Raw genomic sequence first — 26,733 nt, 5'->3', positions numbered from 1 at the left:
CGGTAAGTTGGTAAACTGAGTCTTTAACTAACAAAATTCTGCAGTGACACAAACTGAAAAAACAAAAATCTTCATCTGAGGGCTAAGGAAGAATTTTAGACTTTAAGCAGCAGCTACACAGGTACCTCTGCCCAGATACCTGACTCCAGGCTGGGTAATCCCAGAGAATCTGTCACCTGTTCCTATTTTGTGCAGTATCTTACTGTGTCTACTTTTGAAGAATTTAAGCATTTTTCTCTCAAAACCTGCCAGGGGGGCAGCAATGACAATCCAAGAGTCAAGTGAAGGGGATCAAAGGAGTCATTTCTGTGGATTCAGGATGCACAAGAGGAGAAACAATATGGACTATGGGGACAGAAAATCCTGTATTCATAAAAGCTGTGCAGCTTTGGGCTAGTTATCCATGTTCTTTAGTCCTCAGTCTCCTCAAATGGGGCTAAAATACTATCTACCCCACGAGGTTGCTGTGCAGATGAGCAATAATAAGGTAGTGGGGGAGGAGACACAGCGGGAGCTATTTCATAAGCCCTTCCCATACGTCATGCACTTTATCAGGGATTCATATGGATCTATCCTCATAACTACCATAAATGTTGGGCCAAAGTAATTTCCACTTTACAGAAGAGAAAAGGAGATGTGCAGAATGACAAGGACTGTCTCCAAGGTAACAGAGTGTAAGTACTGTCACCGGGATTTGAACACTGGCAGTCTAGATCCTCAGTCCCAATCTCAGCCACTCAGTTTAGCAATCTCCTGGACATACAGTAAGCCATAAATTGCCACTGTTATGATTATTACTGCCATCTCCATTATCAACCCTAATATTGGGTTGTTAGATGGATATAAGTAAACGTAGAGCACAAGAACATTGACTAGCACATAACCAATGCTTCACATGCTAATTGCCTTTTCTGTTCTGCAAGTGGTGTATTATCTATTTGGATTGATTAAAACTATTAAAGATGAGAATATTTGAAATAAATATGAAGGAAGATTAATTTTATATTAACATGAGGCAATTAACCCTCCTACAACAGATATTTGAATCATTTATTACTAATACTTATTTGTCCTTTAATAAAACATTTACTCTGAAAACTCACTGCGAATATTAAGTTACGCCAGAATGCATTCAGGCAGTTTCTCTCCCTCAACCTTTGGCTTATTTCCTCCACTAAACAAGAGTAGGCCCACATTTGGCTTTCTTACTAGTCGAAGAGCTACCTTCAGCTGCTTACTTCCCTCTTTTCCTGACCTACTTTAAGAGTTTCAAACCTCTTACCCAACCTGGTCTCTAACGAGTTGTTTTTTTGTTTTTGGAACACAAAAGCCATGGAGCAAGCATCTTGCTTTTTTCCCAGAAGCATAAACTCACATCTGTCTCCTAGTCTTTACCTAATTACAAGAAACTCTTTCTACCCTGTAATCCCTGGGATCACCTGGCTTGGCCTCAAGCCCAAAGCAGGTTTACCTAGTTGGCAATTCATGCAAATGAGTAGTGTTTCTACTGGTGCCCTGTGGTAAGTGGCTCCAGCTCTGCCCATGTTCCCATCAGGGTGACCTCTCACACAAGACAGCAATCTGCAGAGTGCCCAGTGTTAGCACAGAAACTGATCTCAGGTGACCAGGTGCACGCCTGCATTCCACAGAGGATAAAATGGGGACTGGGGAAAGGGGTCCTTTCTCAAGGTCCAGTTACCAAAGTACAGCCTAGGAGAGAAACCAGTCTTGTGCTCTAATAAATTATGAAGGGAAAATGGATGTATTTCAATAGACAAAGAATTATGCCTATGAGAAGGACCAACTGAAAGCATGATGGAGTTTTCTTTTGAATATTTTTCTGATTCTAAAAGAAAGAAATGGTCAATGTAAAAAATTGGAGAAGTTCTAAAAGTATAATGAAAATAATCATGGATCATTCCAGAATTCAGAAAGAACTTCTAGTGTACATATTCCAATATTTACATGATGATCATATTGCATATGAAGCCTAATTTTCGAGGGAGCTCCAATGGTCAACATTATACAGGATATACTTTGTCACGTGTGGGTGGGGTACATGACGAGGCAGCTTGGCCTCTCCCTAGCCGCCTGGTCTTAGGCCCCATTATCAATAAGATGCAAATACTACTGTGTAGCTTATAAAAACTCTGTTTGAGGCTCAGATGAAGTAATATGAACCCTATTCTTATTAAAACTCAGATTTACGCTCATTGTGCTTCTAGATGAAAGAAAAGAATGACCTTCTTATCAAATACAATTCTCGGTTGCATTACCAAACCCTGATGTCAGAGAATTCTGAGTTCAGCTACATGTTTAGATTGAATAGAACACAGTGGCAGCCACTTTTTGACTCTTCCTAAACCACACCACTTGTGTGTCACTCCTCAGTGCTTCAAAGAAGAGAAAAATTCCACATTACTCTCAAGTAGATATCCACCCCGTCCTTGATCTCTGCTTCTCTTCTCCTGTCCAAAGAACAGCCATCTGGCCTTTTTACCTAAAATTCCCAGTAACCTCTTTTAGACTGATGTTTGTAGATAAACGTATCAAACTATGAAGCTATATTCTATGGGAAAACGGCATTAACATCAGTTTCAATCTCTCTGTGGCAGGTTTAACCAAAACTGATCATGGGAATTACTTTCCTCAATTTTTAGGTCTGAGCATTTCCATTTTTATTGCTTTATCGCCTTTATTTTAATTACAATAAGGAAGCATAATACCTAAATAAATTTTTAAGAACCATGCAAAATTAAGAAATACTTTTTTTATGAGAAAAAAAGTAATTTATAATAATTCATAACAGAGCTAGCGTAGCCTTTGTTTTCCAGTATCCTATTTCAAGGACTTTATTTTCTTTACTCACAGCCAGAATTCTCTCCTCCTGAAATCCAGTCACTGGTGATACATCTAATTCTAGGCTACTAAACAGATACACTTGCTTTTATTAACCCATAATGATAGCTTTTAATGTGAAAAATAGAAGAGGTTTCAAATGAATGTGCTAAAGTTGTTTATTTAAGTAGCAGTGTTTAAATAGATTTAAGCAAATATAATAATTTTACTCTTTATTTAAGATCTAAAATTGCTCCTTTTTGCCAAAAGGATAAAAACTCAACTCATTAGGGCATATATTTCTTTATGATGTTGTCCTTGTCAACTTCTCTAGTCTCCACTGCTCCGCATGAGCCTATATGCTCTAGCTTCATGGAACTACTTACCACTTCCGGGCCAGAAGAGCAGAATTAGCAGCATCATTGGCAGCGTTTTCATTTTGACAGAAGCCCACCTGTCTCAATGAGTTGCAACTAATTAGATAGGCCCCATTTTACAATATGAGAAATGTGTTACTACTCACTAAAATGATACCAAAAATCATATGCACAATGACCTATAACTAAAGAGAGATAGGGTTGTTCTTCACAATCCTACTAATGCAGCATAAAAGTGAGGAGACTTCTGAATATGAGAGACGAATGAACTGTTCCTCATTAGTGGCCGAGATAACCAGCAAGTGTTCTCGAAGCAGAAAGCAAACAAGGTCTTTTGTTACCATTTTAAGTAAATCAAATTAGACTGTAAGAAATAACTTTTTAAAATAATATATTTCTCATCTGTTCCACAGCACTTGGCTGATTAGATATGGAATTTGGGGAATTTATTCATTTTAATCCAATAAATGTTAATTCTAAGCTCATTAGCACTATTTTGTATTTGGGATACTAACGAGCCCATCAATTGGATGATAATTCTGAAAACAATGAAATTTTTCTCCATCCAAAGTCCCCATAAATATCAGTTGTTGAAAGGCATGGGTACACACTAGTGTTTTCCACCTTAGGCTTTGATGTATTAATTTTAAAACTGAAAAATTTGAACTTCTCTACATTTATTTTGTTTATTCTATGAAGAAGTGGCAGGAGTCATACCCCAATATTTAGATTCAAATATATGAATAACTCTGGAAATACAATACTGTTTTAGTACAACACCTCAGAAATGGGGACTGAGGGACCACTGAACATTTCCAGCACTTAATCCTCATCAATCACCGTGTAAAAAGAATTCCAATTTTGTATATAATCACATGAAATTGCCTTCAAGTGGAATTACATGAAAACACATCTGTCAACCATACCATTTGAGCTTGTCACTGTGTTAATCATTTCTATCACTGTCAGCAAAATCAAGTACTTTTACATTAATCTACATATTTAAATAATAAAAGTAGAAATAAAGTTAAAAACTAAAAAAGATATCTCAAGAATTTTAAACACAGGTTTGACAAAGATTCATTAAAATGTGTGTAACCTCAACTGGAATCTAACATAATACTATGTGAAATTCTGATTTCATGGGGGCAGAGGGGTTTATTTTTAGCAAGTATTACTTTATGATCGTTATCATCCTCTAGCACAGTGCTTGAATCATAGTTATACTTTATACATATCTGCTAACTTGAACTATTAGAATATGTTTAATATACAAAAGTATAAATAATAATGCACAGCCCTATTAAAACAAACTAAGCTTAGTAAAACATAAGCTATAAATATATAGAAAATATATTCTAAAATTTTCTCTAGAGAGAAAATCTCTCTAAAATCCAAATACATAAAACAGATGCCTTGGTCAGCTTCATCTGACATTCCATCACGCCTGCATTTCACACCTGCAGGCAAGCAAACAAAAAGCAAGAGATCAAAGTGTGACTATGAGTGTAAACATAAAAATTATATGAAACAAACCTCATATTCACATACTGCCATACACTGTATTTGCCGAGAAAATTCAAAGAAAGGGCTCATTAGTAACTTAGAATTTTATATTTACGTTTTCTACACCACTTGTAGTAAGTATACTTTTGTTCAACCTAATTTTAAAAAGCCATTCAGTGCTATGAAATTTCCATACAACAAAATTCCATTTACTTTCTAGAGCAATTTTATAAATTATTTCTTATAAATGTATAATTTGGCACAAGATATGGAATGTTTTTCATGTTTAAAAAGCCAGCATCTCTCTTAGGTATTTTTAGGATCTAGCAGGCTACTGTAATATCAACTCATTTTTTTCCATTACACAGATTATCAACTATATTTCCTGAAAATATTTTTAAAAAGAGTTGCCACATATTGTCTTGATCAAATATTACTCTGCATGATTAAGATCCACTGCAATGAAAATAACACGGTGTTATTTTTGTTTAACAGACTGATATCTTAACTCCAGCTAGACTAATACCAGTTGTTTTCATATTTTACCATTTTAAAATATTACTGCATCTCTCAAACCACTCCAAGTACACATTTTTCTCTGCTACATTCTATAACACAAAAATCTGAGAATCTGTTTACAAGCGTATATAACTAATGGTTTCTTTTACATATGAAATAGGGTTTCTTTAAATAATAATATCTATCTATTCAGTTCTCTTAATTACTACTCCATATCCAATAATTTACAAAAACGTGCATCAAGCCTTGAGGTCAAATGGCCTTTACTCATTGGTTTTATATCTGTGCCTGCAGGGTAACATTTATCATTCATTAATGCACTAAGATGAGTTCACAACTGTAGAAGATGAAAATTGCTTTAATTTTAGAGAGATAATCTGAACCCTCAGGATGAAAACCGTAAGACACCACTGTCCTTCCGATTGCCAGATAAAAGTACCAGGGGAAGCTTTTTTCTCAAAAAGTACAGTCAGATACATAATTACATATGTAATGCAATCAGATAACTTCAACAGGTATTATTTCTCATTTAAAGTAAACGTGATTAATATGACGACTAAATTGGGTAGCCAGCCAAAGAAATGGAAAGATGTTAACAATACATATCCTTTAGAATCACCTAAAGTCAGGTAGTAAAAAATAACTGAATATAAAAAGTGATGGAGTCCTATCATTTTTTGAAAAAATACTAGCTGGTAACTTTACTGTTTCCTTTATGCCCCATATTTTAATGCCAATTTTAAAACTAATAATTATCAGTGTTTCAGGGACGTGCCAAAGGGCTCTTTTTGTAGGGACATGTCATACCAAATTGCTTATTACTCATTCCCTTCATCAAAAACTCTTAAGACCCAAAGAAATAAATCCATAACTCTTTTTAATTCTATGCACTCTAATATAGCTGTTACATTCATTTCAGTAGGAAGACTGTTTGCATAGTGATTTTCAAATTCAATTTCGTGGCTTTTTGAAGCTACACTTCCAGGGCTGATACTCAAAAGAGCATAGGTTGGCTGTCCTCTCTTCCTGTAGGATAGCCTCCATCCTCTCCTACTCCTATCACCCTCTCTTTCTGCAAGAACCCACGCAGAACTGTTAACACTTTCAAGTTATCTTATTCTCATTGTGAAACGTCACAGTGGTTTGGCTTTGCAATTACTGAGGGTTATCTTAGAGGTTTTTAACTACATAATTCCAACTTCACTGATTTGTCATTTAGCCTTTTCCTTTTTTTTTCCTAAAATCTACCTTTTTAATTCATGATTTCCTTTATCATCCAATTTATTGAGCCTATCTTTTTCACTAGTCCTTATTAGAATCATTGAACCTAAAAGTTGAAAAGGAGCCCTAAGCGGCATTCAAGGTGGTACTCTCATCCCAGAAATCCCACACGTATAATTTCTCATGACTAATAATTAAAAAGCAAGTGTGTCAGGTCCCCACCCCTACCCACTAAGACTCAGAAGATCAACAATTCCAACTATCTAACATGAAATTAAAGTCTAAAACACAATCGATCCAGAGGAATAATAACAGGAAACTGGTACTTTGGCTAATATTCACAAAGAAAAGGATAATTTTTTAATAAGCTGAGCTTCACAAACTATCAGAGAACTAGTAAGCAGAAAGGTGTACCTTAAACCTTGTTAAGTAAACTAAGAGATACAATAGGGATTCCTCAGAGTATCTGTGAGGCATTACACCCCAAAACATTATTTAGATGGAAAATGAACTTACTTGATCTTGCCCGTACAATAAGTCACTAAATGATAAGAGGTAAGGACAAAACAGACCACTGAACGAACTGCCACCTGTATGCCACCCTTGCTCAAGGAGTAGCTATCTCCTCTTAACTACAAACCAATTTTGCTAATTAATTATCTTCCACTTTGACGGGCAGAAATAACAGGATTACTGTAACTAGTGTGTGTGTGTGTATGTGTGTATGTATTTCCCCTATATGCCATGTATGTATATGCGTTTGTGTGTGTGTATTTTTTGAGACAAATCATTAGTAGTTAAATTAAACAGACTCTTCCAGACTTAACACAAAAAAAGTATTAAAAACTACAGGCTATTTTTTTTCAAATAAGAAAGTCAATTGAAGAAGGATTAAGAAAATGAATTAGCTAAATGTTGTATTTTCAATTATATTTAGTTTAACCAACCCGAAAGTCTAGAAATATTACAATAGTAAAAAGAAAGACTTTGTGACCATTTTGCAAAAATTCTTTTCTTATTTTCTTTCTCAATTAGAAATATCTTCTATTCACCTGCTCTCTGCAGGCTTTCAGCTCCCAGCGCAAATGGAAAGGCAGAGCATAGCAATGGGCCTTTTGAAATCAAAAGAAAAGGCTGTCACTCCCAAACTACCAGCTATTTCCCTTTTGAATACAAACATACTATTTGAGTAATTCATTTAGCTTTTTCTAAAGGCACCTTGTGTGACCTTGCAAGTGGTGATTTGTAACGTGGCAGGCTGTTATCAGGCAGCTACAATATTTTGCCTCAGTTCAATAAAGAGCAGCATTATTCCAAAGTTCGTTCAGAGAAACATTTCGGGGGAGGGACCCTCCAAACCCAGTTTCTGTTTCTCCATTTGTTGTTTGAGGGGCCGGAGGAGGTTGGGTAGACAACCCATCTTCCTCCCTATTTAGTTGACTCTTTTCTGATTCACAGGGGACTCTCACATGTTTTGTTTGTCCTACACACCCAAAAAGCTGATGAAAGTAATCTTACATGATAGCATCTTACGCATTGTTGCAGTCCGTGTCTGTGCTTGCCTATCTTTCTTCATCCTTTCAACTTCGGGCACACATCTGCCCAACTTACAGCAGCCAGGCCCTAGACATTTCTTGCCTAAGGGCTGTCAGCGACTGTCACAGCCTGCTTCTTTGCCCCCAAAAGATGAGCATGACATGTCAGTGAATTAATGCTGGCTAGGGCCTGCTCTCAACCAATTGCTGACAGGATTTGGTATAAATACCCTAGCTCCCTCAGCTTGTATGTATTTTATACTGGCTCCCAAAATTGCCCAATGTGATAAGCATCAATTGCCTATACTAGTAACTTGCTTGATTTAAAAAAAAAAAAAAAAACCTTTGTTGGCTGTCTTTCCTTCATGGGCAACCCCCATTTCTTGAGGTCACCTCCAAAATAAATTTCTTGCACTCCAATATTTGTTTCAAGGTCTACTTCTGGAGAAAACTGTAAGACATTATGCACCTCTTGCTGAATAAATCTGGACTCAACTTCACCCAAAATGAATAGAGGGCAAATCTGAAAAACATATCTATCCTAACATACCATCAGCAAGGAAGATGTCGACAGAGACTAGGACAACCTAATGGCTGTATTCTTTGTCCTTCTTACTTCCATCTGCCAGAATTAATAGAAGTTTGAAAACGCAATGTGTTAAATAATTCTCTATATTATATAGGCATTTTTAATTTATGTATAATTATAATTAGCATTCAAACAAAGAAAAATGCCAACTCTTTAGAGATTAATAAAGTTGCTTTGGCATTTTTGTTCGATTCAGTGCTGGCAATTAGTACAAGTGCGTTTCCACATTCAAATCGTCCTCTCAGGGTCTGCTTTTAGGGGAACCCAAACTAAAACATTACAAGAGACTGCTGTTATCCTAGGCCCAGTTCTGTTTTCTCAAAGTTATATTTTGGTTGCAAACAACATAAACCACATGGAGCAACCTTAAATAATTATCAGAAAAGTGCCTAGCTTGGAAAAATCCTGGGATTTCTCAAGGAACCAGGGTCCATTGGGCCCCTTGAAAGACTTCATCGGAAGGCCACAGGCAACTCAGGAAATTCTCTCTCATATCAGCCTCGCTCTGCCTGCACTCAGCCTACCACCCCAGAGTTCACATTTCCTCTGAATTAGGAACCAGCCCACATTGGTTGGCTTCTCCTCATTTTTAATGCCAGTTGTGCACCTGAAAGAGCTGGTGGCCGCTCTGACCCATCTGGCGGCAGCCAGGCGAACAAGGGTCAGTAACACAGTGCTCTAGGAAGATGACTGGGGGTGGAGAGAATAGAGGTCAAAACAAACTTAGAGAACCCTCTAAAACATCAATTATAGACTATGAGTTATTAGGGACTACAAAGTGAACTGCATCTGAGAAAAGCTGTACTGATTTTTTCATTTCTAGTTGGGAATGGTCAAAATGAGGTACCAAAGGTGAACACTAGATGCATCAGAGACTATTCTCTCCTCTGCACCCAATGTGGATCTTAGACTGACCAATATTGTACAAGCTGGACACACATCTAAAAAGAATTTTCTTTCAGAGATTTAAATATCTCTATGGACTACTGCTTAATATAAATCATATATTCTAACATTTCATCTTCAGATAAATTTCAAAAGTGGTTTTCCTTTATAGTAACATAAGGAATTACTGTCCAATACTATAGAATTTTAAAAATATAAGATAAAATGGACATTCATAGGTCATCTAATCAAAACTTTCATTTCCAAGGAAGTATCAATATATATCTTTTGAGGAAAACAAATAGTTACATTTCCTTTTCTCATAGCTTTCTATAAGAGGCTCTAAATGCCAGCACTGATGTATTCTGTCAGTCTGGATCACTGTTACACCTTCTTTTTGGTGATTAGTGTTGACATGATGAATACCTATGTGTTTACTAAATGATAGTGGTTTGGTACCTGTGCTTTAGGGATTAACATACAGTCACCAGTCACTTATGCCCTTGGGCAATTTTAAAAACTGTATATCACATTTCATGGTAATAGCAATGCTGGCAATTGATATGCAATTGTAGATCAAGAGATATAAATGGGCTACCTCGGTGGTAGGTCTCAGTTGTTAGTCTACAGGTATATCTGTTTTACCCAGGATAGGGTTGCCAATGGTGTACAATATATTGCTTCTGTAAGATATATTTTTTCTTGCAAAAATAGAAAAAGCATATAACCTACTAACTAAAATTATATGGTCTTTGTTAATGAAATGTTTAATGAGCATACTATTCCCTACTATATAGTAAGAACCTACTTTGCTACTCAGGAAAGTGCAATGGTTCAGGTTTTACTAGCTATCACTACTGCTCATTAGCAGCAACTACCTTACTTCTCTATTGGTAGAAAGCTATATTTGTCAGATTCAGCAAACACCAAGGCCTCTAGGAGGGCTAGCCTTCTACCCAGTTATAATAAGAAAAGTATACTCAGGGGTCGGCCTGGTAGCATAGTGGTTGGGTGCGCATGCTCCAAACCCAGGTTCAGATCCCGGGCATAGACCTAGCACGGCTCATCAAGCCATACTATGGCAGCATTCCACACAAAATAGAGGAAGACTGGCACAGATGCTAGCTCAGCAACAATCTTCCTCACAAAAAAGAAAAGTGTATTTCTTACCTAATGATTCTAAGGCAGTCACTCTTTCCTTTTCTATTGGAACAGACATTTGGAGGGTCAACATTTGAAAGCAGTTCACATATATTTAAACACTATAATCTTTATTTTTCTATATTTTATTGTTTAAACACTATACATTCATCATGGTTACACTCTATCTTCGAACACTTTAAACATGACAGTGAGAAAACAAAGTCTTTTCAGCAAATGATGCTGGAATACCTGAATACGCAAATCTAAAAAAAAAAATAAACTTTAACCCCATCTTGACACCATCCACAAAAATTACTTCTAGATGGGTCATTAACCTAATCTTAAAAGCTAAAACCATAAAGCCTTTAGAAGAAAATATTGAGAAGACCTTTGTGACCTTGAAGTAGGCAAAAATTTTCCAGAGAGATCACAAACAATACTAAGTATAAAGAAGAAAATGTAAATTAGGCTTCTGAAAAAATTAATAAATTGTGCTCTTCAAAAGACACTTAAGAAGGGCTGGGTTGGTGGTGTAGTGGTCAAGTTTGCATGCTCCACTTCAGTGGCCCAGGTTCACAGGTTCGGGTCCCAGGTGCAGAACTACACACCACTCATCAAGCCATGCTGCGGCAGCATCCCACATACAAAATAGAGGAAGATTGGCATAGATATTAGCTCAGCAGCAATCTTCCTCAAGCAAAAAAGAGGAAGATTGGCAATAGATATTAGATCAGGGCCAATCTTCCTCACCAAAATAAAACAAACCAAAACGAAAAAACACAAAAACACTAAAAGCTAAGGTACATATTGGGAGAAAATATTTTCAGTACATATATTCAACAAATGATGCAAATCCAGAAAGTGCAAATAACTCCTACAACAATAAAAAGACCAAAATCCAATTAAAAATTTGTCAACATTCTAACCAATCATTTTAAATAATAGAAGAGATACAAATAGCCACAAAGCACATGAAAACATGCTCAACATCATTAATCATCAAAGAAACGCAAATTAAAACCACGGTAAGTTACCACTTAAAACCACCAGAATAGCTGTTGTTAAAAAGAGTGAGAACTTCACTGCTGGCATGGAAGTGGAACAACCAGAGTTTTCATCCATCACTGATGGGAGAGTACAACCACTTGAGAAAAGTATTTGACAATTCCATATAATATAAGGTTAACCATATACACACTCTAAGACCCAGCAATTACACTCCAAATAAAGAGAACATATGTCCACAAAAATCTCATACATGAACATTCATAGCAGCTAATTCATAATAAACTAACACTAAAAACAGCCCAGATGTCTATCCAGAGGAGATTGGATAAACAAATTGTGACATATTTATACAATGGAACACTACTCAGCAAGTGTAAAAGACAAACAACTGAAAATATCATGCAACAACATCAGTGACTTGCAAAAGTACATTGCACTCAGGAAGAAGGCAGAGTACATACTCTGTTATTCCATTTTATATAAAGTTGAAGAACAGTCAAAGGGATCTATGACGGCAAATCAGAATAGAAGTTACCAAAAGAAAAGCAGATTAATGGGAAAAGGGTGTAAGGAAACTCTAGGCTGAAAGAAATGTTCTCTATCTTGCCAAGAGTACTGATTACACCAGATAATGCAATTTTCAAAACTCATCAAATTGTATACCTAAAAACTGCATTTCACTGTTCATAAAATTTGCCTCAATTTTTTTAAAGTAAGAAAACCAGACAAAGTGGAGTAAAGAAAAGAATCTTCACTGATTCCTGCCACTGGATAAATTCTGCGCATACACTCGCACAGGATTCACGAGATGATTGGTTGATCTACACACAGCTGACAAGAGTCCATCTCACAGACGAGGAAACAAAGGCTCAAAGAGATTTAGGAATTTGCCCACAGTCACAAAGCAACCAAGGAGCAGATCTGAGATTCAAACACTAGTATTTTGACTTCACCTACCACATTGTTTCTACTATAATAGTAGCTCTCAAACATTTTTTACCACTTTCCAGATTAAGAAATACCACACACACATAAACACACTAATAAATGTTTCCTAAAGTAATGATTAACCTTAAAATATATAATTAAAATTTTACATAAGCATGTCTTCTTTCAAGTCCAACACAGTCAATGTTTTCTCCAGTCCTGAAACAAACCTATGAAAGATAATACATACAGTATATCTTTTCACACTATGTCACTTGGCATAGAGAAATGCTTATACTACAAGCTTTAAGGTTCTAGGAGTATAACAGATTCAGGTAGCCATCTCATGCTCACCGTGGATACAGCTTCACTGATTAGAAAGGAGGCAGTAAATTTCTATATCGACTGTAGAACCACAAATCCAAGGGGAAAATGTATCAAGAAGGCAGCAGTGGTCAATGAAGTCACATGTCCCAACAAGTCAGCAAGACCTACCAAAGAAAAAGTAGGTGCACGCAATGGATTTGGAACAAGGAAAGACTCAAGTTCAAAGATAGTCTTAGAAAAGGAGTAGGAATTAGTTTTATAATTTTATGATAGGAGATGCAGTTTTGTATAAGGATATTCCATGTGACACTAAGAGAGTTAGCAAGGTAGAAGCAGAGGGAATGGACAGCAGAGATGATGGCACAGTCTAGGAACTGCATTGTAATTTGAAGTGAGAAAAAGAAACAGTAATACACAGCTGTTATCACCTTGTTAGTTTAGAACTAATAATGCCCTCATTTTACATGTGAGGAAAAGAGGAATATAGAGGTTAAAGTAACTCCCCCAAAATAATACAGATCTTTAATTATAAGAACAAAATTGGAACCTAGGGAGTCCAGTCCCAGCATCTATGCTCTTAATCACTACACTTAAACGCCTCTGTTATTTCTGCTGTTCCCTACTATCGGAGAAACCATACAAAAGCACTGTTTTTATAGGTCAAAATGATTAAATATGATCGGTTTCATATGGTTCAACAGATCAATGATGCCCAACTCTCCTCCTCTATGAAGTGGAGTTTCTTGGAGGTTCTTTTTCAACCTCATTCTCTCATGGTCTCCCTCAACCTGAAGAAATATGAGATTTTCTCCAACTCCTCTCAATGTGTTCTTTGTTGCCAAATCCACTCGAAATTTTGAATCTTTGTCTCACTTGGCCTATCTGCAGCACTTGAAAATATTAACCAAATCTTTCATTTTTCAAGTCCTCTATTTACCGACATTGAACGTACTTGATCTTTCCTGCCTACATTCTAGGAAACTCCTTTCAGTTAACTTTGCAGATTATTTTTCTTCCGTCTTTCCCTTAAATGCTATCCCTGAAATTCCTGTCCTAGTAACTGACACCACCGTTAAACCAATCATTAAGAAGCAACCTTGATGGGCCAGCCCAGTGGCACAGCGGTTAAGTTCACATGTTCCACTTCTCAGCGGCCCCGGGGTTCGCTGGTTTGGATCCCAGGTGCAGACATGGCACCGCTTGGCACACCATGCTGTGGTAGGCGTCCCACATATAAAGTAGAGGAAGATGGGCACGATGTGAGCTCAGGGCCAGGCTTCCTCAGCAAAAAGAGGAGGACTGGCAGTAGTTAGCTCAGGGCTAATCTTCCTCAAAAAAAAAAAAAAAAAAAAGAAGCAACCTTGACAACAGCCTTGACTATCCTTTACTTTTCATCTCCTCTATCCAATCTAATCCTTTCTATTTTACTTGCTAAACTTCTATTCGCTCTGTCCACTCCTTCCTGCCTGGATTCTCATTATATTATTTGAGTTCAGGTTACCATAACTTCTCTCCTGGATTGCTGCTCTAGCTATCTGATGACCTGCCCATGTCTTATATCTGTCGAATCCATTCTCCAACAGTGCAGCCACACTATGCCTTACATGAAACCCTGATATCACACCTGCCCCTTTTAAAACCCTTAAATGATTTACCTCTGCTTTTGGCATAAAGTCCAAACTTCTTAGAGTTTACAAGATATGTGTGAGAAGCCTCTATCACTCTCTTTAGAGACACTTTTCTTGCTTTCTCTTCCTGTATCTGCCAAGCATACGTACATAATCTTTCAGATTCCAGGGTCCAATCTCGATGTTATGGGGCGGGGAGGGGTTTCCTACACAACACTATGCAATTCTCAGACACCAGCAGAGTACACAAGAATCCAGCTCAGTTCTGACACTATCTACCCAGAGATAATGTCAGATTCCACAGGTTAAGGGTTCAGTCCTACAAGACGGCCCTCCCCACTTCAGATGCCAGTTGCAAGCTCAGGTCATTATCTGTACTTCTAACAGACTGGCTATAAATCAGAGGTTCCCACGATCTCTTGGGGTTCAATTAACCGCTACAGCAGCTCACAGAACTCACAGAAATGTCTTACTCATTAGATTATCAATTTATTACAAAGGATATAAGTCAAGAGCAGCCAGATGGAAGAGATGCACGGGGCAAGGTATGGGGAAAGGACATGGAACTTCCAGGCTTTCTCTGAGCTCATCATTCTCCCTGAATCTCCACGTGTTCACCAACCCAAAGCTCTCCGAACCCAGTCCTTTGGGGTTTTTATGCAGGTTTCATTACATAGGCACGACTGATGAAATCAGCCATTGGTAACTGATTCAACCGCCAGCCCCTCTCCCCTTCCAAAAGGTCAGGGGCAGGGGACTGAAAGTTCCAACCCTCTGACCACATGGCTGGTTCTATGGGCAACCAGCCCCATCCTTAGATGGGGTCCAAAAGTCACCTAATTAACATAACAAAAGACACTTTTTTTAAAATTTTTTTTTAAAGATTTTATTTTTTCCTTTTTCTCCCCAAAGCCCCCCGTACATAGTCGTATATTCTTCATTGTGGGTCCTTCTAGTTGTGGCATGTGGGACGCTGCCTCAGCGTGGTCTGATGAGCAGTGCCATGTCCGCGCCCAGGATTCGAACCAACGAAACACTGGGCCGCCTGCAGTGGAGCGCAAGAACTTAACCACTTGGCCACGGGGCCAGCCACAACAAAAGATACTTTTATTGCTCTCATTGCTTAAGAAGTTCCAACAGTTTTAGGAGCTCTGTGCCAGAAACAGAGATGAAGACCAAATATACATTTCTTATTAGGAATCACTATAGCACACTTAACTTCTACTGATTCAATTAAATGTTCTGTTTCTTTTCGAGTTTTGCGGATGTTGTTTGCTGCATCTGTGTATAAATTTCCCAGATGACAGCCTCTTCCTCCCTGAACCTGGCCATATCCTATTTATTTGTTAGATCTCAACTAACATGCCCCTTGCTTTTGAAGTCTTCCATGATCTCTGTAGCCTTCTTTAAGTGCCCTACCCTGGACTTCTAAAGCATCATCTATTTCCCTTATCATTGCATTTTGCAGATCCTGTGAAAACTGCTTATTTAAGTGCCTGTAACTCTTGTCCACTCCTCAACCTACATGTCAGTCTCAGTAATACAGAGCACAGATAACAAGAACCAACTGGACTAAGTCTGTACTGTTTCTCATTGATTACCTATGTCTAGTATCTGCTTAACACACTCACACATACACACATATATTTTCCAGTCATTTTACTCAAAGAAACCATTTGGCTTACCGCAACTCATTACAAATACTTATCACTTCATCTAATTCCATTACATGGCTTTTAATTATCTTACTGCTTTATTCTAGTAGATTTTCCCTACATGGATATGCTATAATTGCCAGTCTCTCACCAGTTTCAGAATACTGGTTTAATGCATAGCCATCTATCACCTTGAAGTCCCTTTGCAAACAATATCATACAGTAAAATGCCATCTGCCTCGGCACACCAAATGTTCTTTCATCTTCACACAATGCCTTAAAGGCCCCCTTTTCCACCAGATCTTCAATGGATAAAAAGGCAGATTCTAGTTTTTGCCTTCCAGAAGGAAAAACTTAGACTATCTGGAGACATGGATGATCCTTAATTCAATTTCACATTCACTTATATCTCCCCATTTATAACATTTACATTCCTAAACATATAATAAGAAATGTATTCTATTATGTATTCATTCATCTATTTGCATTTTATAGTCTTATATAATAAGTGTATTGTTGCATGTAAATCAAATTTCTAAAAAGTCAAATTCTTTAAATTTCCTCGAGAAAATTATTTTAAAGGAAACAATAAATTCTATAGTAACAGGTTTTTAACTCTTCTAAAAGTTTACAATAATTCTATAGTAACAAGTATTTAACTCTTTTAAAAGTATTTCCTTAAACAAGAAATATTCCTCAATATTGTTCAATGGTTAATGGTTGCTTTTTGACACTCTTTCACATTATAATTGGATATTTACCTAACTTCTGTTATATTGCCTAAAAATCCCAAATTGAGGGGCCAGCCTGGTGGTGTAGTGATTAAGTTCACACGCTATGCTTTGGCAGCCTGGGGTTCACAGGTTCGGATCCTGGGCACAGACCTGCATACTGTTCATCAAGCCATGCTGTGGAGGCATCCCACATACATAATAGAGGAATTAGAGGAAGATGGTCAGAAATGTTAGCTCAGGGACAATCTTCCTCAAGCAAAAAGAGGAAGATTGGCAACAGGTGTTAGCTCAGAGCCAATCTTCCTCACCAAAAAAAATTAAAAAAAGAAAAGAAAAGAAAATCCACATTGCTAATGCTACCCTCTAATCTGCCTCTTTATCTTCTCCCACAAAATAGGGACAATATGACCTGCCTTTTTGGATATAACGTAAGGACTGAAGCCGGAGTGTGTGGTCAATAAAAGTAGTTATTACTTTGGTCATCCCTTTCTTCTCAAAATTACCACATTTCTTCCCCTTCAGCCTCTTTGCTAGTTTCTGTCACAGAGGCTCCTTCTCCTGAGCTGTAGTCAGGACCCATCATTTTCTGACATACAATTCTATGAACCTGCTAAAAATATCTACACTCTAGAGAAAACACATTTATTCTGCTTTTCTATTAGCCGGGCAAAATCTAACCTTTAATGTTTTAAAGGAAATGGGCATCCATTGTGCCATTTCTGATAACAGTGTAGTAATACCGACCAATCTGTTTCAAAGTCATTAAGCCCGAAAACCTCGGAACCTATAGATAACACTCAGATCAAGCCATATGGCTGAGTTAGCTGTTTCTGACCACATGCGAAAGCTGCTTGTTTCCAAATTCTACACAAAACCAACAATGCCTCCAGAGAGGACCTATAGTTAGTCGTTCTCCCTTCCTAGAAGAATTCAGCAAATGTAAGCAATTCTCTAAAGAACATGGGAAAAAATGCCTCAGCAAATCACACAACGTTCTCCAATCCCTTTTTGGATCCCCAAAAAAAGCCTGGAATGTTCTCCTGTTCCTTGCCACCTCATCACCGAGTTCCCTCAGAAACAACAGTCAACATAAGACATTCAGAAAATTTAGGCTGTCTCGACAATCCTTAACCCAATTCTGTACTTAGGTAAATTTCCCCATTTATAAATGTACTTGCCTATTATATACTGTACTTATTTAACAATATTGTGGAATAATTCATCCAATGCTTGCATTCAGGAACATATTTCAGAAGTTAATGATAACACCACGTTGCTCTCCTAGACATGATTTGTATATCTGAACTTCCTTCAAGCTTGACCAGGGGCCGGGCCCATGGCTAAGTGGTTGTTTGGCACTCTCCTTCCGTGGCCCAGGGTTCACTGGTTCAGGTCCTGGACATGGACCTACACACCACTCATCAAGCCATGCTGATGTGGGTGGCATCCCAAACAGAAGAGCTAGAATGACCTACAACTAAGATATACAACTGTGTACTGAGGCTTTGAGGAGAAAGAAAAAAAAAAAAGAGGAAGACTGGGATAGATGTTAGCTCAAGGCCAATCTTCCTAACTAAAAAAAAAAGCTTGACCAAAGTTGTGTCTCTTTCACAAGAGGCAGTATGGTGTAATGGTTACATATGGCCTATGGATGAGAAAGGCTGAGTTTCAGCTTTACAATTTATTTGCTATGTAACCTGAGATAAACTAACTTCTCCAATTCTTAATTTTTCTCATTTTTAAAATAAGGACGATGCTAATAACTATCTTATATGTTTGATGGGTGGATTAACTGTGGTAATGCATGCAAAGCATCTAGTACCTGACAAAGATTAATCTCCCAATAAATGTTGACAGCAATGACATTGGTGATGATGATGATGTTGACGATGAAGAAGCATCTATGATTACTATGACCAACAAGAGTCATGACCTCCTCTGAATTCCTATGAAATCATTGGTCTATAAAACCCAGCAGATCTTCCCTGGGTTTTTTTTAACTTATATCTTATGTATACTGTTGGATCGCCCACAGATTATTTAGAAGTAATAAACATCTGATACCTCTTCATATACCAATAGCACATACCACAGACAGGTTTACCAACACACATTCAAGGGCATGTGTGATTGCAGTCAAATGCGGTAGAGTTCTAGCCCAAGAGGATTTATCCCCCAAACTGTAGCAACTATAAAGGTGTCTATAGTAAACAGCCTAGAAATCTGTCATCCAGGTGTTCCTGAATGTTGACTCTCTCTCTACTGCAACACCTTTTTGGAAGAAGTGTTTATGAGGCAAAATGAAGTAATAGAGAATACGTTACAAATAACTTATTTTCCAAAACAGTGAATAAGGACTGGGCCACAGGATGTTGGCTGCGACTGCTCAAGTTTTTAAAAAACAAAACATGCAATCATTTCAGAACTTTGTGCTTGAGAAAAGGAAGAAGTCATGTAACATGGGTGTTTGCTAGCATTAATCTGGGAGATCAGCTATTAACTAGTATACTATTAGTTTTTTTAAAAAAATCTATTTACATGTCATGCTTATTTTATTGAAATTCACCATTTTTGTGAGAAAAGGGATCATATCTCAATCTATGAATATATCAAATGTTACACTGTTTCTAGCTTTAAAACAGTGTCAGAATATAATTCCAATTAAGATTTATTTCTTTTATATATTCAGATGAAAAAAGGAGACCAAATCATGTGTTCACACAAACAAGGGCACAAGAAAAGCTGGTGACATTACAGAATTATTTCCAAGATTTCTAAAAACTACTTCTGAAACTTCTTTCCCTTCTACAGCTGCCGTGGGAACAAAGAGCTTCAATCTACACCGTATACTTAAACAGACACTAAGAATAATGACCAACCTCACTTTGCTCCCACTCTTATGTACCACGTCCCAAGTCTCTTTGAAATGACATAATAAAGAGGAAAATATTGTGCCCATTATCCAGATGGATTTATCCTGGTCATCTTATTGTTACATAACTAGTTAAAGAAATATTAATGTACAACTGACATGAATTCATAAGAAAATTTCACACAAATGAATGGGGACTGGATATTATTTATAAATGAATATAGAAGACTTCGTGAAAGGTGGCCAGGAGAAGGCAGGCTGGCTGGGTACCACAAGACCCAGGAACGACATGGCAGTGGTTTCCCTAGTTCTTACTGTGCCTTATATATGCCAAAGCGGGCACTGGAAAAGCTGACAATCCAGAAGCTTCAACAGAAACAGACAAAAAGAAAAAAAAAGCCTCAAGAAAAGCCTACTCTCTCTAGCCAGAGGACTAGAAACAGGGCAATCTAGCAAGGCAAGAAAACTTAGACAAAGACATCCTTCTCCAGCAAAACAACACAGAACAGTGTCTCATGCTCACCCCTGTCGAGAAAGGTTAAGCAGGGAGCCTACATTTCCAGCCTCACCCAGCTGTAAAGAAACACTCTGTCCCCTCCAGGTGGAATCAGAGAATACAGAATGCGGAACAGAGACTCTACTTTCCACCCACAGGAAGGAGGCCTCCGGCAGCGGCAATGGAGGCCACGTGGACTTCCACCCCCGTGAAGAGTAACGAGGTGCACTTCTCCCTACCAAGCCAGGGTGGTGTCAGAGGAAGTCTCATTCCTGCTGGAACTTCCACCAGGCTCCAGCAAGCCTGAGGCTCCCGCCCCTCCTGGTTCACTAGAGGCCACACAGGGAGTAGTAATAAAGCATTCCTCTCCCTTCTGGCCAGAGTAGTGTCAATGGATGTCTGGGGGGGGTCTGAACTTTTACCTCCACCTGGAAGTATCAGGGTGGCGCCCCCTCTCCCTCTGCCGGCATGGTATCAGAACAGGCTTGCTAAAATAGAGGATTCCAGTCAAGTATCGCTTAATGATGGGGATACTTTCTGAGAAATGCATCTTTAGGTAATTTCATTGCTGTTCAAACACCATAGAGTGTACTTTCACAACCTAGATGGTAAAGCCTACTACACACCTACGCTGTATTGTACTAATCTTATGGGACCACTGTCATATATGCGGTCCATCATTGACCAAAACATTGTTACGTAGCACATGACTGTATTAAAAAGTATGACATGGTCAGACTTTGATTTTGGATGCATCACTCCGACAGCACAGTGTGTTGGGGTAGGGAGGAGAGGGATGGAGGATGCTGAGGCTAAGAAATAGAGAAGAAGAGTCAAACCAATAGAGTGCAGTGCTTGGAAGCCAACAAAGAAGCCGAAAAACTGGAATAAGATCAACAGTGGAAAGTGCAGCCAAGAAACCTGATGAGAGGCCAGAAAATGTTGACTGGATTTGGCAATGAGGAGATGATTCTGTGAGTAGGGTCACTGGTTTTAGGATGATGATGAGGACAGATGCCAGGCTGAAGAATTCTGTAGAGTTCTGTAGAGGTAAACTGAGAAAGCGAGGCAGCTGGAAGTGACTAATATTATTTAAACTTGAAGGAAACAAAGGAGGATAAGTGGCAAGAGAGATTATTTTTATTACTTTTGGCAAGTAAAACAACTAGTGTATTTTTTTTAAGTTACTCAGATTGGATCATGTTTACAGACTGCTACAAGGAAAGAGCGGAGAGGGTGGACGAAGTTGGAGATACTGAGGAAAATATGTAACCATAGAAGAAGTCTGGAGGAGATGACGAGCATTAGAGTTAAGGATACTAGTGGACAAGTCAGCCTCATAGAAAAAGGAAACATTTCATCTTCTGGGAATGAAAGACTATAAGGAGGAGCCTGGAAGTTTTTAGGTGGCAAGAGGTTGAAAAATGTCAGAAGAGACACATCCATTTCTCCCACTAAAACAGAGGATGAAATCAGCTGCCAAGAGCAAAGGACATGTAGGCTTATGAGGAGGCCTGAGGAGGTCTGGAATGACCCTTAAAAGACACAGCACCAGCGCTAACCAAGCCCAGGTGAAACACCGACACCCGACCGTGGAGTAAGGGAGCACGATATTTTAAAAACCCTCACTGGAATCATTTTTCATAAGATAATTTATTTCATAATTTGGTTTATGAGCTCAAATTTCTCTCAGCAGTGATTTAAAGAGTCAGGCAGCGCTTATTTTCTAACAAGTTGAGGTCAAGTTCACAATGCCATTAAAATGTGAAGGAAAATCTTAAAAGCATCATCTTATATTTGTATAATTTCTGCTCACGTTTTTGTTAGATTTATATTAGGGATCTATTTATATTTGTATAAAATACTGCTTATATTGTCACAAACAGCATTTTTTTTAACCTTAAAAGAACCATGCCTGGTAGACATTACTTTTTCTGTTTTACAGATGAAGAAACTGGGAATCAGAGAGGAAATAAATGACATGTCATCTATTTCAGAGTAGGCAGAAATGTCAACATTCTAACCCAAATGTTTTGTTTACTAAAGCAGAATTTTTACACTATATCATACTATGTCATAAATGTGTTTTAATTGCAGATGAAAAATACCTTGAATTTAGTTTTTTAGCCAATTTTTGTTTTTTATTTCATAAACATAAATAATACTATTCTAAAATTATTAGGAGAAAAAAGAGATTACATGAATCAAAGGAAAAGTCACATTAATACTATTTTTAATCAGAAGCTGGTTTTAGACATTAAACCACTATCTTTCCTTAACTTAAGAACTCACCATGATTTACAAAAAATGTTTTAAGGAACATGATCTAAATTAAAAAATGATCCTTCTTGAGAATTTAAATGTAGTTAAGTGACTACAAACCGGCATTTGTGATAAATGCTAATCCCTGTTTCTCTCGTGGTTTTAGAAGCTCACCTATATCTGCAAACATGAAGGCCGATCCTAGACAGAAGGCCAGGCTTTCCACAAAATTTGAAAATAGCATCTAGAGTTTTTAAACCATTTTAAAAAATCATCAGAGTTTTTGAAAAACCCAAACCTGTTGGGATATTTGGCAATATTTGACTTCATCATGAGTCAACCAAAACAAGGGTGAATCTACCAATATTTGTGAAGAATTCAGGTTAAGATGTCTTGCCAACCAGATGACCCAAAACACTCCTAAATGGACAAGATTTATTAATCCTCCTAAACCTCTGGAATCACCATAATTGAGTCTATAAATCTGAACAGATCTATGTCTGTCAGCAGACAGGCATGCTTGACTGCAAACAAGAATATTTCCAAGTATATACATTTTTAGCCCCAAGCCTTGATAATAGTTCAATAGATTTAAGAACATAAATCCGTGCTCAATGCCCAAAATAATGTATATGCCTCAAATTATATTATAGTGCAATAAATGCATTATTAATCATTAAACTAGGAAGGAATGAAAAATTTCAAAAATGTTCGACCATTGATTTTGGTGTTCTGAATACGCAAACAGCACTCATTTGCCTCAGCAGTACTGCCAGACTTAATTAGAATTACTAAGAAACATATAGATCATCCGGTCCAACTCCTTAATTTGAGAGACAAGGAAATTGGGTCTGGAGAAGGGAAGTTTACCAAGATTCAGTTTAGCCAAAAGTGGAATAAAAATCCAAGTCTTTGGATTCACAGGTTAATGCACTTCCCAGAAGTAGCATAGATATAAATAACCTCATCTAATTTCATCTGGCAAGCAAGTTCAGGGCCTGAGTGGAACTTTAGAATCATGCTGAGTTTGCTGTTTTATCATATTCAAGAGAACCTTCCATAACAAATGGATAATTAAACAATATTATAATCACAAGAGAAAAATTATTTTAATTAATAAAATATATTATAAACACTTAAAATCATATTATTCAAGATCTTTTCTAAGCAACAATCAAACACATAAAATGTTTGGCTCTCCCATTAGCTTTCTTAGAATCCTTCCAACTGAAAACACAGAGCAGAAACAAGTGAAATAAAACAAATGACAACAAAATAACAAACTAGTACTTTTAATCCCACAGGCCTTCATTTCTAAATTAAGTAGTAGTTGCAATTGAGCACTGATTTGCATCTATCACCAATCAAAAAAGCAAAATAAATCATTGTGAAAGCTCATTGGTTTACATCACTGCCCTTATATATATTAGCTTCTGGAAAATCATTCCGAAGAACTGAATCATCTGGATCATTTTTATTACTCACTCAGTCTTGAGACTGTCTGCCCAGTACTGACTAAAATGTACTTCAGTGTGCACCTTCCTTCCAAATGAATATCTATGTCAGGTTTATTTATAGCCACTGCCTTCAATCACTGCATTTCCAGGTATGAGAAATAAAATCATCTCAACAATACTCTCCTATACACAACCTGAAACAAAACCTGGAAATCTGGACAAATGGCCCTTGAAAAGATAATGAAAGGTCTATAATGTAAAACGTACATTAAGATTTACTAGAGATGACAAAGGACACTCACCTTATACTCTTTAATAAGCACATACAAAGAGTCTCAGGTACAACTAGAGAATTGATTTAAACCCTATACATCTTTCTGCATTTCTCCTTATACACTCAAAGATTATCACCATCAACTCCTCCATTCTCTTTTCCTGATTATAATTTCTCTGAAATTTGGACATCTCTTTGTTTCTTACTTAGATGCTTTTCTCTCCATCTAGGAGCTTATTCCTGCTAATTCCTTACAAAAGCAGGACATGCTTCCCCCTACTGGGAAAAAACTAAATTACAAGGTACATCAGAACGTATTTCCTGAGTCCCAAGAAATCAAGTTCCTGGGAAAGATAAAATGTTAAGGAACCAGAAGCAGAGCCTTCTCTGACCATTGTACCTGCAGCAGAAGCACTTATGATTCTATGAAGAGTTTCTCACACACATTTCTTTAGTCTGGCAGCTTTCAAAAGTACACCAACTCTCATTAATGACTGATGAATTAATCACTGAGCCTCTAGTCGCACAGAGAACTCCAAGTAGCAGGTCAGAGAAATGATCAATTTATAACTTTTTTTTTCATTTTAAAGACATCAGCTAAATGAAGAACTGCTGAAAAATATATGGAAGTAAGTGATTTGACAAGGCTTAACTGCATTTTTAATCATTTTGAAAGATTTAATCATTTATTAACTCAGTTTTCAATATTCTTATTATTTTTACATAGTTATCTTTATTTTTTAATAAAGTAGAGGGAGAGTTTAATCTTCTTAATTGACTTTACTTTTCAACTTTAATTTCTAGTTTTTTCATTCAGTAACCAAGAAGTGGCAAGCATAATTGCATTTTACCTTCCCAAATCCTCTACAAGACCAACTTGTTCCTTGAAAAACAGTTCAGTTGTTTCATAGTTCGATATTTTAACTACAAATCTTATCCTAATTTAGTATGCAAAAATGAAAAAAATCTTACACTTCATTGTTGTTATAAATAATAATCTATCAATAAAATATTTAAATAAACCTAATGCCTATTTGTATCATACACAGAGGATTAGAATTCTTCCTTCCACATACAACTAAGTCTCAAAAAACATTTCTCTTCTGCTGAAGGGCTGAGGGAGGGGAAGTTGTCACTCTGAGTTTTGCTCCAGGTGAGTCCAAAACAACCTAAGCTATGAAACTGCACTGTAGTCAGTCTGATGATGAAGCAGTTCATTATCAACGAAGCAATCATCAAAAAAGATCTGGACTTGTTCGTAAAGCGGCATGTGTAGCTTACTACCGATATCGTATCTTTAGCAGTTAGACGGCATTATTTCCAGATAAAGGGAGTAATTTGGTTAATATTTCTGTCATACACAAGTTCATGTTTGTGTGTTTAAAAACATCTTTCAAAGCAATGCAAAAGACAAGATATACATGTTCCTCCGGGAATAAAATCTCCTTTAGCATTACAGGTACACAAAAGAAAATGCACACTTGGTAAAAACAGTTGATCAATTGTGAAGTGTTCCCAGGGACCAGTATCTCGCCGAGTACCCAACCATCACACTTCAAATAAATTGATAAGCACTTTAGCCTCTGCCACATTCACACAGACGAACATGTATAGTTTAATCTAGGTTAATTCTAAGACTTTCCATGAGAAAGACTGTAATGAGACTAAAGAGTATCAAAATCACTTCCTAAATGCAGCAAAAAATAAATAAATAAATAAATGTTGATTTGTAGCTAAGAAGCTCTTAGACCACTACAGTGATCATCATTTACTTCCAAACTGATTTCCCTTCCCTCTGCGAAGTGAAAAAATCCCCCGGAGACCGCGTTAGACTTGATGGTTTCGCTATCAACGATCCTAACAGGTCACATCACCACTGCCATTAGATCTCGTAGCTTTGGTCTTCCCCAAATTAAGACGTAGAGGAGAAGGAGCATTGCTGCCCGCCCCCAGCACGGTCCGCCCGGGCTGTGAAGCGAGCATCTTCAGGGGACAGTTTCTGCGAAGGAGGAGACAGGCATCCCTCCCCAACTTCACTCCCCTAACCCAACCGCGGGGAAGCCGGGCGGCCGACCGTTTGTGCTCATCCGTGGGGGCAAGTCCTACCTTCCGCCAAAAGGCGCGATGCATGCACAAAAGATGGATCCAGGCTATCTTTCTCTGCCATCAGCTCAGGCAAATATTTCTCCTCTTCCATAGCGCGGACTTCGGACCGTCCCCGGGCGAAGCGCAGGGTTCCGCTCGCTCGGACGCAGGGTCGCGGGCAGCGCCTGGCTCCCGCGCCGCTCCGCCTCCGCCGCGGCCGGGGGATCTCCGCGCGCCCTCACTGGCCCATGCACCGAGCGCCCGCCACTCCCGCCGGCCCGCCGCGCGGCCCCGCGCCCACACCTGCCCGTCCCTGCCGTCGTCCCCGGCTCGAGCCGAGCCCGGGCTCACACCAGCGGCCTTAACTGAAGGGGCGGGAACAGGACGCGTCCCAC

The 26,733-nt window shown here is 38.0% G+C and overlaps 1 protein-coding gene across 1 annotated transcript in view; it reads right to left on the bottom strand.

The window, feature by feature from the left end:
- Positions 1-26,532, bottom strand: part of KHDRBS2 (KH RNA binding domain containing, signal transduction associated 2) — a 515,709-nt gene extending 489,177 nt beyond the window's left edge. Inside the window, exon 1 of the mRNA XM_046641311.1 lies at positions 26,360-26,532. Coding sequence (XP_046497267.1) covers positions 26,360-26,450 — 91 coding nt within the window. The 5' untranslated portion in view covers positions 26,451-26,532. The remainder of the gene's footprint in view (positions 1-26,359) is intronic.
- Between the last annotated feature and the right edge of the window lie 201 nt (positions 26,533-26,733).

Source organism: Equus quagga, chromosome 15, assembly GCF_021613505.1.
Source record: "Equus quagga isolate Etosha38 chromosome 15, UCLA_HA_Equagga_1.0, whole genome shotgun sequence".
In the NCBI taxonomy this organism is placed as follows: Eukaryota; Metazoa; Chordata; class Mammalia; order Perissodactyla; family Equidae; genus Equus; species Equus quagga.
Note: the sequence above shows the minus strand (reverse complement) of the source record. Positions and strands in the feature narration are given on the sequence as shown.